The following is a 15,960-nucleotide window of genomic DNA, read 5'->3' as shown; positions in this document are numbered from 1 at the left end:
TTTTTTTTTATCTCATGGACTTAACAAGAAGGACCTGGTCTTAATATTCCTTATAAAACATTAAGCCACTGGACGTTTTAATGAGAAATAATTGTATAGACATAAAAAACCTTAAGCTCATATTTCTCAAAATCATTGTGTGGCTTCAGCCTTGGCCCAACTTCTCAATGTAACGTATGCAATTTAACTTTACTTTGCAAAAAGAAAAAATAAGAGAAGAGCCCGACATTTTAGCTCTAATAATTTAACATTTCATCCTAATTATTTAAATTTTTGTACATTTTGCAAAGGAAGGAGCCTACTAGGGTATGGAGCATAGCATGAAACTAATTTGCAGTGGTGTTGGCTTTCTAGGGGCCTTTTGTTCAGCAACATTTTACTAGCCTGAGTTGATATGTTGATTTAATATGATTGTTGAGTCTTTAACACTAGCAACCTTTTGGGGGATTTTGCATCTTTGCCATTGGCATCCAGCTCATATTGACAGAATTGTAAAGCCAGTGTTTCTTTCTGTTTATTATTTCAGGAACTTGGAATTAAGCATTCACTTCATCGAAAGAAACTCCAGTTGGCACTTCAAGCCCTGGGATCTGAAGAAGAAACCAACCATGGAAAGCTGGATTTCAACTGGGTCACTAGTAAGAGGTTTTAGATTCTTATTTGTTCATTCATTACAGGTGTTCTGTGGCTCACTAACAATACCAATTTCTCTCCTTTAGGATGGTTGGATGATATTGGTCTCCCTCAGTACAAGACCCAGTTTGACGAAGGACGGGTAGATGGTCGAATGCTCCATTATATGACTATTGTAAGTGATTCACTCCTGGGATTTGGAGGGGAGCAAAATTGGTTTTCTCTGAAAAACAGAAATAGTGAGCAAAATAGATTGTTTTCACAATGATTCCACCAGAGTTTAAAGGTGTTGCCTTAATTTGAGAAGAGCAGGCATATTTTCTGTTAAGCTAAAATTGGAGGATTTGATGATTGCAGTACCACTGAAAGATTTGAAACCCTAATTTAAGCTATGTGAAACCTAATCTAATCTAAGCTGTCCAGGAAGTTGGTTTTATATATACTCAACAATGTGGACACTAAAGTGCACACTTTGAATGAAAAAATTTTCTGGTATGTGAATTATATCTCCTAAAGATGCTTAAAAAATAGAATGTAGGGTTTTGAAGCCATGGAAGTTTCTGAGTTACACATTCCTATATGCAGTGACTGCTCAGAGGAGACCATCCTTTTGATCTGACATCCAGAGACCTGTCCTGTCTCCTCCCTTCCACTTTCAAGAATGTTACCTGAAACCTGCCTCCTTTCTCACTTCAGCTCCATTCCACTAGGGCAGAAGTCATGAGGGTGAAGAAGTAGGGTGAGGTAGACTCTGATTCCTTCATTATGCTTTCATATATTTTTTAAAGATTTTATGTATTTATTCATGAAAGAGAGAGAGGCAGAGACACAGGCAGAGAGAGAAGCAGGTTCCATGCAGGGAGCCCGACATGGGACTCGATCCCAGGTCTCCAGGATCAGGCCCTGGGCTGAAGGCAGTGCCAAACTGCTGAGCCACCCAGGCTGCCCTGCTTTTTCATATTTTTATCCTTCCACCCAGGAGTTAGAAGGAATTGATAAGAGTGGGGAGAGATGGATGCCAGGAGAACTTGTTCTAGATTCCATAGCACTGTTTGTGTCCTATGACATTAGATGCTTTTATTTAAACGACCTTCTGTGAGAGAGGCTCTGTAGCCAGCTACCATAAGTATCTTCTTTAAATAAGTTGAAAATTTCAAACAGCTAATTTTTAAATGTCAAATAAATTTGGGGTTCATCTCATGGGATTTTTTTTTTCTATCATTGAACCAAAGTTCGTATGTTGGTGGGCACATAATGTAAACCTGCCTGTAATAACACCAACACATGACACATTGCACATTTACTGTATGCCAGACACCTTTTTCAAGCTCCATACTCCTATTAGTACTCAAGTCTCAGCAAGCCTTGAGTTAGTACTCTTGTTGTCCTCAGTTTTCAAATGAGGGAATGAAAGAATTGAGAAACTGGGTAACTTTACCAAATTTCTGCATCTAGATCTAGCAGTCAAGAGTCACAGGGCATTTGAACTTAGGATGTGTCCAGATTCCTACCCTATAGCTCAGCCTGGAAGAAATTCAGTAAATACTTGCCTTCCTGTCTAGGTATAGGTATGGTTCTGCAGGAATGTGAGCAGATTCAGGCTTAAAATCACAAGAAAATTTGTGTATCAGTTTTGTGGCTACAAAGGAATAAATTATCTTAGAAAATTTGACCCCAGAAGTTCTCTAAGTCACAAAAAATCCATTTGGATGTGGTATCTTGAGTTGGATCCTGGAACAGAGAAAGGACTTAGTGGAAAAACTGGTGAAATTTGAGTTAAGTCTGTAGCTTAATTATCATTTTCTATTGTCTATGTTAATTCCTTAGTTTTGATGACTATATCATGGTTATATAAGATGTTAATGTGAGAGGAAGCTGAGTGCAGGGTATATGGGACTCTGTTCTATTTTGGGCAACTCTTTGGTAAATCTAAAATTACTTAAAAGATTTTTTATTTTTTTTTTTTAATTTTTATTTTTTTTAAAAGATTTTTTAAAATCTAAAAAAGGTATCTTCTGATTTAAAGAAAATAGCCCCTACTTTTAAAATCTCTTAAGATAAAATAATTTGCAAGACATTGCAATCATTATGTATTTAGATTTAAAAAAATGTGATAGAGTTTAATTAGTTGAAAATAGTTCATGTGGAAATGTTTGGATGGGTGTCTCAATCTTAGATTAAGATATATTAAGTGTCTTATCACAAGGCACTGCCTTTAAGAAATGGATCCAGAAAAAATTCAGGAATTAATTTTGCTCAGTAGCTTTAAGAATTTAAGCTGATTGTCTAATATTTTTATTTAAAAACTGTTTCTGTAACAGATTAACCTCCCCCCCACCCTCCAGAAATGTGTTATCAATAAGGTGTGTCTAAAATGGATGTTTTTTTATTTTATTTGCTGGGTGTGTTTGGAAATAGACTGGTGCTTATCTTGACACTGCCCTCCAAATAACCTTCTGAAATAATTTGTTTTGGTGTGTTTGGTATGTTTGAAATGTTCCCAATAACCACAGACTGGAGAAATTACACCTTGAAGGAATTGATGGTGATACATGTTGTTACTTCTAACTTTTTCATTTCTCTTCTCTTTAATTCCCACCAAAACCTTTTTATTGATCGACACAATTTTCCCAAAATTGTTCACAGTGTCTGCTAGATAAAGCATAATAATCTACAACTAGAGATTTCTAGAGGTTGGGGAACAGTATAACAGAGATACTCTTCTGGTTTTCCCCAAAATGGTGATGTGCCTTAGCTCAGAAAACCCAGCTGTGATCATCAGTGAACATCACATGCTCTTAGCTTTCTGCTTTATCGCCTCAAATCAAAGAGGATCAATTTTGCAGTGACCCAGCATGTGCTTTTCAAACTGTGTTTTCAGAGCTGTGGGGTCCCATGATCCTATCTCAAAATGTCTAGAAGAGAAGAAACAAGTAAAAGTTGGCTTCTGTTGGTACAACATTAATTTTGTTTTTTTAAAAAAATATATTGGGGCTCTGGAGAGGATTTTGTTTGAAACAGGAAAAAGGGTTCTATTACCAAATAAAAGTTTGAAAACACGAGTGCTAGAGGCCTGTTGGTAGAGCGACTGCTCTACTTTTATTTGTGCTTTCTGTAATTTCCCTGAAAAAGGTCCTTCTGTTCTGGGCCAGCTCAGTGAGCTCCTCTTTTTGTTCTTTTTTTTTTTTGGCAGGATGACTTACTGTCTTTGAAGGTCGTGAGCGTGCTCCACCATCTCAGTATCAAAAGAGCTATACAGGTCCTAAGGATCAATAACTTTGAACCGAACTGTCTGCGGAGGCGGCCGTCTGACGAGGTAGCGCCTGTAGTTGAGATTGACATAGCAGGCCCTTCCCGTGCATGTGACTGTGTGTGTGTGTAAAACATTCATTTCTTCGTGGGGTCCACAGGGAAAGCTTCTGGTTCCTCAGAGCCTCAAATCCAGCCTCGTACTTTCTTGGGCTTTACATTCCCATATTTCTCCCATTCCCTTCCATGATGATTCCACCTGTGTAACTAAAGCCAAAGGTTGTTTTTGAATTTCCCTTCCTCCTTTTCTTAGGTGGATTTCATTTTCCTGCCTCTTTGAGCCACAGAGTTAAATGTCACAATAAAGGCTTGGTTTCCTCAAGTGCTGCTTCACTAGTCTCTTAAAAAAGCTTGGAATGGTGACATAGATGCCTTAAAACAAAATTCAGATCAGTAAACACCTGTTCCCCTCTCTGTAAACACTTAGTGGGATGTCGAGTAACTGTGCTCTGTAAGCAGACTTTTTATTACCTGCAGTTTTAACACTTGGAATCCCGTTGTCCCTGACTGAAGCTTTCGTTGGTTTTTTGTTCTCACAGAAGAGCATCACGCCATCTGAAGTTCAGCAGTGGACTAACCACCGGGTGATGGAGTGGCTGCGCTCTGTGGACTTAGCAGAATATGCCCCCAATCTCAGAGGCAGCGGCGTCCACGGTGGGCTCATGGTAAAACTGCATTTTAATTTAAAGACTGACTTCTGGACATCTGGTGGCTTAGGGCACGATCCCGGAGTCCCGGGATTGAGTCCCGCATCAGGCTCCTTGCGTGGGGCCTGCATCTCCCTCTGCCTGTGTTTCTGCCTCTCTCTCTCTCTCTCTCTCTCTCTGTCTCTCATGAATAAAGAAATAAAATCTTATAAATAAATAAAAAATAAAAACTGACTTCTTACCATTTAGTTTCCATTAGTCTAATGAATAAGGTATTATCAGTCTGCTTGTCACAATCTTACTTTCCTCTAACTGAATCCTCCTATACTGTTTCTAGTGAGTCTTTACTTGCCATGTTTTTTCATTTGTGTCATACGAGGCTGCAGCAGATTTAAACCCATTTCTCATTTACTGTATTTTGTGTTGTGTTGCATCTGGCCACTGGCTCTCTTATGATCATGTTTTGAGACACCGGCAACACACAGATTATATTTCTGCACACTGATGTCTTGTAAGGAATTGGCTTGTCAAGGCGATCCTGAAGGCACCACTTCAGAGAGCCACAGGCCGTAACTTTGTAGTGTGTGGATGTCAGGAACAGCTCTACTTCTCACTAGCTTAGGTAAAATATATATAGCTTAAAGATTGAAGTCCGTGCTCTGTCTGTCTCACTGGGCTGTTGGGTCATTGGTGATGACTAAATGAAGGAGCTTTGCAAATTATAAAGCACAATGCAGACATGTATGATATATGGTGCCTTAAGTAATTTTAATTTTTTTATAGGTTCTAGAACCTCGTTTTAATGTGGAAACAATGGCTCAGTTATTGAACATCCCACCAAGTAAGACCCTCTTGCGAAGACATTTGGCCACTCATTTCAACCTTCTGATTGGGGCCGAGGCCCAGCACCAAAAGCGTGATGCCATGGAGTTACCAGATTATGTACTTCTAACAGCCACTGCCAAAGTGAAGGTTGGTTCAAACTTGTGTCTTCTAATAATTGGTAAAGCAAAAACTAAAGCTAGGGCTTGATTTTGACCTGACTGTCCCTTTTTCTGGGGTTTATTAAGTCTTATGGATGGGTTAATGGTCTGTGCATCTTTAAGAGTAATTAAGAAAATGCATTTTTGAAAGTTTCTTTCTGGGGGAGTCTTCGTTCAAGTCATTTATGTTATTAGAGTTAACAGTAATGAAGAGTATGATGTTGGCATGCAGTCGATATATTGCTAATGCAGAGTCCATGACTTGGGCTCAAATGCTAATTGCAGTTGTTCTATAGATAAATCTAGTGTAAGCGAGGATTTCTTCTCATACAGATTCAACTTGTCTGGCTTACAATTAACCAGTCTGGCAAGTTAGAAAAAAATACTTAAGATTCGAGGTAAACCAGCAAAGAATGGCTATTTCCAGATTTACCCAGATTCATGGGTCATACCAAATTTAGATTACTTTTTTCTTCTTTTAAATCATTTCTCTGTGAACTCTTCTGAGTCTGTTATCTCAGCCAACTTAATGTGGAGATAGGGTTTATCAGCTCCTCCACAAATGTTACCAAGTTCTTTATATACATATATACATAAATATTTATTTTTTTTATTTTTTATTTTATTTTATTTTTTTTTTTATTTATTTTTTTATTTTTTTTATTTTTAATTTTTTTTATCCCCTCTACCTGCCCAACATTTTTTCTTTGGCTCCCTTTCTCCCTTAAAGGAAGTTTCAGATTTGAAACTTCTGATAGCTTCTATTTAAATTCTCATCATTGCCTGATCACCATCCACTTAACAGAGAGTCTCAGGGAGTATTCAGTGACTAAGATGGAGTCTCTCTCCCAAGTCTCACTGGGAGTTCTCTCTCAAACAAGTGAGGATTCTTTTAGCAGCCACCAGTTCTGTTATGGAAGCATAGCAGGCATACAGGATAATCATAGCTTTACTCGAAAAGAAAACATAGGACCATTTTCTTTTACTGATCTTAGATGGAAAAATCTTACAAGATTGGACCCATCCCTGAGAAATCTCATTGCCTTAAGTCCTGTTTAATCGAAACTAATGCTCTTGGCATTTTTTTTGTTTGTTTGTTTATCACAGTGACTACCCACTACCCAGCTAATTGGTGTGAATAAGGAGAAACAAGCTTAATCCTCCGAGATGCATAATAAGGATTGTTTATTACATTTGTGTGCATCAATCATACACTCAGGATGCTTTCATTTTTGTCACAGCAATTTAATTATCCAATTGCTTTTCTCTGTAGATGGAGTAATTAAATTATGCATGTGATGAGTCCTCTGTCATATGAATTTTATTGAATCCCTGGATGTTTGCTTTTCTTTTAAAGCCAAAGAAACTTACCTTTAGCAATTTTGGGAATCTGAGAAAGAAGAAACAGGAAGATGGGGAAGAATATGTTTGTCCAATGGAATTGGGACAGGCATCAGGAAGTACATCTAAGAAAGGATTTAAACCCGGTTTGGACATGCGCCTGTATGATGAAGATGATTTGGACCGGTTAGAGCAGGTAAATGCAATAATGTATATGTATTGTATTTAAAGTTCCTCCAGTAAAGAAATGCTAAATGGAAACATTGTGCACTGTGTCTACTAATCAGTTTTTCCTCAAATACCTGAAAATAAAGATAATAATAAAATAATAGTCAACAACTTCCATAAGTTGTTACTCATAAGTGCACTATCCTCACCACTTAACATAGGTCAACTTTCACGATGACCCTAAAACATACGGAGCATTGTTATCCTCCTTTTAAAGAGAAGGAAACTGAGGCCTGGCAAGGTTAAGTAACTTACCCAAGATAGAAGAGCTGCTAGAAGAACTGGGTGGGGTTGCAACTTGCCAGGCTAGCTTCAAAGCCTGGCTATTCACCTGTGCTATCCTGTCTCTGTATTAAGGAAATCTGTGTATCAAATCCAGTTGGAAATACACAGCTCATGTAGTCGTTTCAGTATGAAGTCATGGATTTGAAATTTGCCCTCTCTCATCAATCTTTTAATGTCATTGTCAGCATCAGAGCATTAGGTTAGATGTGCCAGTAAAGTCAGTAAAGTGTTGTTCCATCTTGTTTTTAACATCTAGTTGCTGTAAAGAAAGGAGGTATTGTCAGAAGTGTTCGGTCTTGCCTATCCCATTCAGTAGCACTTATCATTACTTCTCCTTAGACTTTTGCTCATTTTGCTATACTTTCTTTAAGAGCATTCAAACGCATAGGTCATGGGATGGTATGTTCTTTGCAGATGGAAGATTCAGAAGGGACAGTGAGACAGATAGGAGCATTCTCTGAAGGCATCAACAATCTCACAGTAAGTCTGTAAGATGAAGTCAAAATGTTACTCTGAAGGGCACCGAGCTGGCTCAGTCCACAGAGCATGCGACTCCTGGGATGGAGCCCCACATTCCTGCTCCTTGCTCAGCAGGGAGTCTGCTTCTCCCCCTCCCTCTGCGCATGCGTGCACGTGCTCATGCTCCCTCTCCCTCTCAAATCTTTAAAAAAAAAAAAGATGTTTAAAAATAACCCCAAAGGGCTGCGTGTTCAGTGGAGGATATGTAGATCTGAGCTCCTGGCTCCCAGGGTGTGTGACCCCCGTCTCCTTGTTTTCCAGCACATGCTGAAGGAGGACGACATGTTTAGAGATTTCGCTGCCCGTTCCCCCAGTGCCAGCATTACAGATGAAGACTCCAATGTTTAACCACAGCGCTTGGATGAGCATTAGGAGCCTCCCTCACCTATTCTCCATTTGATTTCTCAAACACTCACAGAATATATAACAAGCTGCAGATTGTATATTGTTTATCATCCCACCTTCTCAGAAGCGGAAATGGAAAGCAGGGAGTGTGTGCCTATTCCGAAGATGCCATGAAAAATGAGACACTGGTGAATGAGAGTATAATTGTCTTTCCTCTATTTAATGTAAAAATCTGTGATATATTATATTTAAAGTGTTGCATTTAATATGACTGTTTTACCATAGTGTTTCCATTCACATTCACAATATGCAGGATTTGGGAAGCAGGAAGCAGTGCATGAATGATTTTGTCATGTTCGTGTGACAGCACTGCAGCCATCAAAATGAGATATTACATGCTTTCAAAATCAGTATGTGGAATTTCTTCAAGCATTCAGTGTGCCCACTAAATGCCAGCCACATCTCCACTTGCCTCTTATTGTCCTATTTTATATATTTTTCTAAATATGTGTATATATTTAGTACATAGAATATAGAACTTTTATTTTGTGACGTAAGGAAGACAGTGAAAAGCAAAAAGAGTGCTCAAAATTGCCATACAGTAACTGGTTCTCCAAAAAGTCAGGATGATCGTCCTTCTCCACAATTGAATTTTAATGATATTAAAAATGATATTAATATCAATCATCCCAACTGAAATACTCCTTCTTTGATGACATATCACAAAACCATTGAAGAGTTAGAAAGTTTTAACCTTCACCTTGGATCCTTTCACCTCAAAAGGAAGAACTCCAGGGACGCTTAAAATACTATTAACTCGAATGGATTCAGAAGTTCCTCCCAAATTTGTAGAAATGATTCCTGAAGAAACAAAAACAAAAACCTTTACAGTATTAAGCTGCTTATTTTCCTTTTTGCTAAATATATCATTACATCAAAATACTAACAATATACCTAATGTTATTAATTCTACATGTCTCAGGCTATCAGTGAATGGGATTTTTTTTAAGAAGCTGGATATTTGAACAGTTTGTCTCAGAGTTCAGTAATGCTGAGGCTGCAAAATGAGTTTCATAATGGCTATATTGTGATGAGAACATGTAGTTCATGTTTTTCTATAGCACAGGGCCCAAATAGCATTTATAAAGGAAATAGCTGTGGCAAAAACTTACTGTGTTTATCATTTTTTTAGGGGTATTAGAAAAAATACCCTATTTTTTATTCACCACATCACTTCTCCTGATAGCCAACTTTGTAAAGACAGGTTTTCCAAAACTGGCATGGGTTGGGCAGTTTGATATATGCCAGCGGACTTGCTTATAAATCATATTTGAATGTCACTGGTATGATCTTACAAGCTATTAACAGGTTACCAAGCTTTTCAACAAAGGGCCTGTAATACTAAATTACAGTTTATTTGTAACTAAAATGATTTGATGCTAATAATCTTTTGCTCCCTTCCATTCATCGTTTGGTGACTGTATTGGACTCTTAAATATTAGTGTTTTGTTTTAATGTGAACATATGTCATTATTTGAAAAACAGTTTCTTATTCAAACCTGGTTAAAAAATACCAGGAGACTTATAGATGCCAAATATTCTTTATTCAGGGCAGTGTAACATAACTGATGGTATGTGATAAAGTTAAAATTTTTTTGATGATATATATTTTATTTACAAAACATTGTACACTGCTGGTATTACTGTATGAAAAGAAATAAAGTCAATTGATAATTGTCTCATGTTTTTATTGTCTGTTACTTTTCTCGTTCAGAATCCCCAGGAGGCTTTATTCCTGGAATACAGAACAGTGATACAAATGCTATATAGTTTGCAGACTCTCATAAATATATGAGGGGGAGGGTTCCAGCACATATCAACAGGTAGAAATATGAGGACTTTGAGGAATTTCTGTATGAAAGGAAACAGGCAGCTGGGCTGGGGGTAAGGAATCAAAGGCAGAGGAATTATTAAAAAGGCAAAGGGAAATGACTCACCAGCAAAGTTGAATAAGTTAGTTGTAGATGGTTCTTTAAAGCCCTAAATACTATTTTTATTGTAGTAAAATTTGAAAAGCAGAAACCTATCTTGGAAGAGATTGCCAAATATTAGATGTAGAGTGAATATAACTGGAAAAGAACAGGTGTTTTTGATGAAAGTTAATCATCTCTAACTTAATAAACCAGCAGGAAGCTGACTACAACACACCTCATTAGCAAACAGGGAGACCTGACATGTTTGTTTAGCTGTGTGTATATATGCTTAGCTACACCACATTGATGTAGTCGGAAAACTGGGACCGCAGTAACATATGTGACTTCGTTGTAAAACTTCTACTCTGAAAGAAGTCATTCTGAAGGAGCTTCACATGTTTAATCTTTGGAAGCAGCACTGATTGGATGCAGAGAAAATGGGGCAAAAATCATCGCAACAGTTACCCCTGAAGGACAGCAAAGAGGTTTCTGGCGTCTGTGAGGTGGTCACTGAAGCTATAGTCCATGCAGCTCAGAAACTGAAGGAGTATCTTGGATTTGAAGATCCTCTCAGCAATCTGTGGCCAGCTTCAAATACTCTGAATGAGATCTTCTTAATCCACTTTATTACTTATTGCCAAGAAAAGGGAGTTGATGAGTGGCTCACCACCACCAAGATGACCAAGCACCAAGCTGTTCTGTTTGGTGCAGACTGGATTTGGACCTTTTGGGGATCTGATAAACAAATCAGGCTTCAGCTGGCAGTGCAGACTCTGCAGATGTCTTCTCTTCCTGCTGTGGAATCTAAGCCTTACAACTTCTCAAATCTAGAATCCAAGGCAGAGGAGTCTTCCAGGAAGAGAAGTCGATTTGATAAGCTGGAAGAGTTCTGTAACTTGATAGGAGAGGATTGTCTGGGCCTGTTTATCATCTTTGGGGTGCCCGGAAAGCCCAAAGACATCAGAGGAGTTGTCCTGGACAGTGTCAAAAGTGAGACTGTGACGGGCCATCTGCCAGGAGGGAAGGCCGTGGCACAATTTGTCCTGGACACGGAAGATTGTGTCTCCATCAGAGAGCTGATTGGGAACTGTCTGAGTAAGGAAGATGGGCTGAGAGAGATGGGCAAGGTTTATATTAGCATCCTCTGAACTGAATGTGCACAATGAGACTGGCCTGTAAGGCAAAAAGAAAAAAATATTTCACTTTAGTAGACAAGCTCATCCTCTTGCATCATCCCAGCATGAGATTTAATAATCTATATTGTATGTATACACCATAATATATTTAAGCAATACTATTTTGATGGATATTTAGATTGCAAAGTCCATTCACATACCTGGATATTGTCTATACTGCCTGTGAGTAGACACACTTTGTTCACTCACTTTTTAAAAAGTTCATTCTTACTAAAAGTAGCTCCCTGACAGAAGTCACTGGATTAATCCAGGTTTTAGATATAATAAAAGCCCATTCTAAAAAACCTTGTTATTTAAAATCATTCCACACAGCACTGGCTACATAACTTGTGGGGTCATAGTTTGATCTTAAAAGCTGAAGTAAAGATTATCACAAGCAAGCGGCTGCATTTTTAAGAACTTTTTCAGGAGCACCTGGCTGGCTCAGTGGTTGAGCATCTGCCTTCAGCGCAGGTCGTGATCCCGAGGCCCTGGGATCGAGTTCCCACATCAGGATCCCCACAGGAAGCCTGCTTCTCCCTCTGCCTATGTCTCTGCTTCTCTCTGTGTGTCTCTCATGAATAAATAAAATCTTTAAAAAATTGTTTTTCCAATTGGAAATTATGTAATTCTTAGGTAACTTAATGTAACTCCTATGTACATACTTTACTCTTTACATTGCATGAAACATATTATTGCCTGTTGACAGCATTACAAATGAGTTAACTTTAATATGGAAAGAACCATATTGTACTTGATGCCTGGGAAAATAGTATTTCTCTAGCTCCTCTAATTCTGGTCATACCTGTCCACTAACGTCTTATGGAGACAGACAAAAAGCACAGGAAGGCAAGGTGAGGACCTAAGTCTCAACTTCTCTCTCAGAAATTGAGAAATATCTGAATATAAACTAATTCCAGAAGGATTCATACTCCTTTTGTCCCTAAATGTGTATGGTGTAGGACTTGTACTTCATCATACTAAAATATACAAACTAGAGAGAGCAAAAATAACTGCTGTATTGACCGTGAGCTTAATTCCAATGGCCACCATTTATATTCTGCATCCTGAAACATAATGACTTAATCACAACAGCCCTGAAGAAGATATTGTTCCCATTTTCCATGAAAGTAAAGCTCAGAGATGTTAGGTTGATTTTCCCCAGATCACAAAGAAACAGCCTGGATTCAAACCCCACATCCATCTGACTAAAAGGCTGTGCTTTTAATCTTAAAAAGGGTAGAACACCATGTGAAGACAGAAGCAGAGATTGGAGTCATGTGTCTACAAGCTACGGATTGTCTGCAAACCATCAGAAGCAAGGAGGGAGGCATAAACAGATTCTCAGAACTTCCAGAAGGAATTTTTAAAAAAAAATTTTTTTTTATTTATTCATGACAGACACAGAGAGAGAGGCAGAGACACAGGCAGAGGGAGAAGCAGGCTCCATGCTGGGAGCCTGACATGGGACTCCATCCCAGGTCCCCAGGACCACGCCCTGGGCTGAAGGGGGCGCCAAACTGCTGGGCCACTGGGGCTGCCCCCAGGAGGAATTGTTAAAACTGTCAGTTATTTTAGAGCAAAAATGGGTTTACTAGGGATTAGCAGAGAATTGCCATTCAGGACATGCAAGCTATGGCAAATCCATTGGCAAGGCCAGAAAACAAAGGAGAGGACTGCTCTGTTAGAGAAGAGGGGAGTTGGGAGGGACTGTTACCCAGGCCAAGTCCAGTGGAGTACTGGGAGTTGGAAGCATGGTGGCTTTTCATTGGCTGAATTGTGATGGTCTCTCATTGGGCTGCTGCAGGGGTAAGAGAACAACTTTTTTCTCCTGCTGGGCCTAGTAAAGTGGTATCCACGTGCAAAACTTTCAAGTGCCTTTACTGTCTTCCTGTTGGGTTCTGTTATTGATGACTTGTGGTAGAACATGGGAGCTCCCGCTTCTGGCCTCTAGACTTAATTTTATTTATTATTTAAAAGATTTTATTTATGTATTCAGGAGAGAGACAGAGAGAGAGTCAGAGACACAAGCAAAGGGAGAAGCAGGCTCCATGCAGGGAGCCTGATGTGGGACTCGATCCTGATCTGGGACTCCAGGATCATGTCCTGAGCCTAAGGCAGACAGACGCTTACCACTTAGCCACCCAGGCTCTAGACTTTATTATTTATTTATGACAGAGAGAGAGAGAGAGAGAGAGAGAGAGGCAGAAGCAGGCTCCATGCAGGGAGCCCGATGTGGGACTCGATCCTGGGTCTCCAGGATCAGGCCCTGGGCTGAAGGCAAGTGCTAAACCCCTGAGCCACCCAGGGAATCCCCTAGACTTAATTTTAAATGCGATTTCCTTTTACTCATTTTCACAGAACCAACCTTGCTAACACCTGGATTTTGGATTTTTAATGTCTAAAACTGTGAGAGAATAAATTTCTGTTGTTTTAAGTCACTCAGTTTGCGATACTTTGTCACAGCCTCCCCAGGAAGCTAGTACACCTAATATACTGTACTTCTGCTTTGGAACATTATGGCAGAGTGAAAGGCCAGAAAAGATGGGGGTGGTGATTATCGAAAATACTTGTCTTATCATGCCCGTTATCCCCCCCACCCCAACCCAATACTGATTGATGTCCATAGCACGCTGAATGCTTACACAGTACTCTGAGACCTGCATTCCTCTGCTCTACTTAGTATGCTTACCAAGAGTAAAATCATGTTTGTTCCTGGTTATTCTTGTTATCATAATTTTGTACTCTGGTTAAATATTATAAGCACTTAGTTAAAAAAAAAGAGGATAATTTTATTAAGGTTGTATGTTAATCCATCCTAGGGTAGAGATCATCAAAACAGGTTCCAATCAAAGATGTCTTGAGGAGGAAGACCTCCACAGACACAGATTGATACCTGTTTGTAGAAATAAGGTAGGGTAAAAAAATAAAGAGATCTCATCTAAAGCATGACCATTATTTTCTAGGTCCTGAGGAGTTCTGACTTTTTGTAAACTTTTTAAAAAAAGATTTTATTTATTTACTCACGAGACAGAGAGGGAAAGCAGGTTCCATGCAGGGAGCCCCACGTGTCCGGGATCAGGCCCCAGGCTGAAGGTGGTGCTAAACCGCTTAGCCACCCGGGCTGCCCTGACTTTTTGTAATTCTAACCTGATCTACAAAGGAGCTAACCACATCATTGATGACAGTTACAGCCTATGCACAGGGTGTAACTGCATGCTAATATGTCACCCAGAACTTTATATTAACTTGATTAGTTAGGATCAACTCAGCCAAGAAAAAAAAAAAAATCAATTTTTAAACTCAAGAAGCCTGGGTAAAGAGGCCATCCGTTGAACTACTCTCAGCTACTGTCTCCTCCTTTGAGTATGTATATCACTTGCACCAGCTCAAGACTTCTTTAAACCAAGAAAGTGTGGAAAAGCAGCAGTCGCAAAGGAGCTAGACCCCTGGGCCATCTGGAATCCCACCCAGACCACATTTGCTCTCTGTAAGCCACATTTCCCCCACCCCTTATGGTCCTCTTCGGACTTGCTGCTTAGACTTTTTTTTTTTTTTTAACCTTTTTGTTTTCTTTTCATTCCTTTTTCCGCGCTGAGGTTACCTCCTTGCACCCGTGACCCGGGGGCTGCCTTCGCAAGCGCACCTGTTTTCCGTTTCCCCGCCCTGAGGGCGGGGCGAGGCGGGGCGAACCTGCGCGGAAGCGGCCGCAGACCCGCCCCTCGACGCCCGACGGCGTTTGTCCCGCGCGGCTTGCCGTCCTCGCCGGCATGGCGGCCGCCACGCTCCCCGCGGGGCTGGTCCTGCAGCCGGGGGCCAGGACCCTGCGTGCCTTCTGCACCTCCGTGACTCCGGCCGCTCGCTCTGCGATACCAAGCCCGCGTGAGTGTCAGTCGCGTCGCCTCCGGGCTCTGAGGGAGGTGAGAGGGCGGGATACGGAATCCATGATGGCCGCCGCGGTGGCGGAGTCCTCACGGTCTTGGGGGGACTCCGCCGGCCTGTCGCTGGCCCTCCCAGTAGGAAAGCCGAAGTAGGCGTGGGTCTCTTCTCTGTGCCGGTGTCGCTGGGCTCCTAGCCGCCGGTTCGTGCTCCTAGGTGCTCTGGCCGAAGCGAGCCTGCCCCTCCCCCCGTCCCCGCACGTCCCCTCACGTCCCCTCACGTCCTCAGAGACCTGCGCTTTCCCGTGCTCCCTTGCGCGGCCACCGGCCCAGGGTCACTGTAGTTACTGGTCCCCGCGGAGGTTTGGGGGGCGGGGGGCAGTGCTGACCCATGGGTTTGCTCGACTGTTTAAAGAGGAGCATGCAGCTGGCCTGGAACAAACTGCGGCTCTGCATTCCAGCCCCAGCTCTGCCATCAATGGCGTGACCTTCACTCAACCAGGCACTCGACAGCCTCATTCAGGCTACCGTTCTTGCCTTGGAAGAGTCCATGGAAAAGGGAGGTTTGTTAACGGAGTCCTATTGTATGCAATGCGAGGGGTTTAATGGAAGCGTGCACACAGCAACGCAGGGGCATGAGGAGG

General features: G+C 40.8%; 3 protein-coding genes across 22 annotated transcripts in view; all 3 read left to right on the top strand.

Annotated features, from left to right (window-relative positions):
• The window catches only part of PPFIBP1 (PPFIB scaffold protein 1), a 167,029-nt gene extending 157,000 nt beyond the window's left edge, over positions 1-10,029 (top strand). For all 17 annotated transcript variants that reach the window (XM_077870608.1, XM_077870609.1, XM_077870610.1 and 14 more), the window contains 8 exons: positions 527-638; positions 720-808; positions 3,827-3,949; positions 4,482-4,607; positions 5,373-5,561; positions 6,930-7,109; positions 7,841-7,906; positions 8,207-10,029. In XM_077870608.1, coding sequence (XP_077726734.1) covers positions 527-638; positions 720-808; positions 3,827-3,949; positions 4,482-4,607; positions 5,373-5,561; positions 6,930-7,109; positions 7,841-7,906; positions 8,207-8,293 — 972 coding nt within the window. In that variant the 3' untranslated portion in view covers positions 8,294-10,029. The remainder of the gene's footprint in view (positions 1-526; positions 639-719; positions 809-3,826; positions 3,950-4,481; positions 4,608-5,372; positions 5,562-6,929; positions 7,110-7,840; positions 7,907-8,206) is intronic.
• A 218-nt stretch (positions 10,030-10,247) lies between these two features.
• Positions 10,248-12,042, top strand: REP15 (RAB15 effector protein). The gene has a single exon (XM_077870637.1). The coding sequence runs from the start codon at positions 10,701-10,703 to the stop codon at positions 11,409-11,411; it is 711 nt and encodes a 236-aa protein (XP_077726763.1). The 5' UTR covers positions 10,248-10,700; the 3' UTR covers positions 11,412-12,042.
• Positions 12,043-15,152: 3,110 nt separating this feature from the next.
• Positions 15,153-15,960, top strand: part of MRPS35 (mitochondrial ribosomal protein S35) — a 47,282-nt gene continuing 46,474 nt past the window's right edge. Inside the window, exon 1 of one of the 4 annotated variants that reach the window (XR_013364108.1) lies at positions 15,153-15,320. Coding sequence is in view for 2 of the 4 variants with exons in the window: in XM_077870629.1 (XP_077726755.1) it covers positions 15,209-15,320 (112 nt within the window). In the remaining 2 variants the exon portion in view is untranslated. Of the gene's footprint in view, positions 15,359-15,626; positions 15,880-15,960 lie in introns of those variants that run through there. The other 3 variants (XM_077870629.1, XM_077870631.1, XM_077870630.1) reach the window with 3 other exon arrangements.

This window comes from Canis aureus, chromosome 25 (assembly GCF_053574225.1).
Source record: "Canis aureus isolate CA01 chromosome 25, VMU_Caureus_v.1.0, whole genome shotgun sequence".
NCBI lineage: Eukaryota > Metazoa > Chordata > Mammalia > Carnivora > Canidae > Canis > Canis aureus.
The sequence above is the reverse complement of the archived record's forward strand: the minus strand, read 5'-3'. Positions and strand labels throughout refer to the sequence as shown.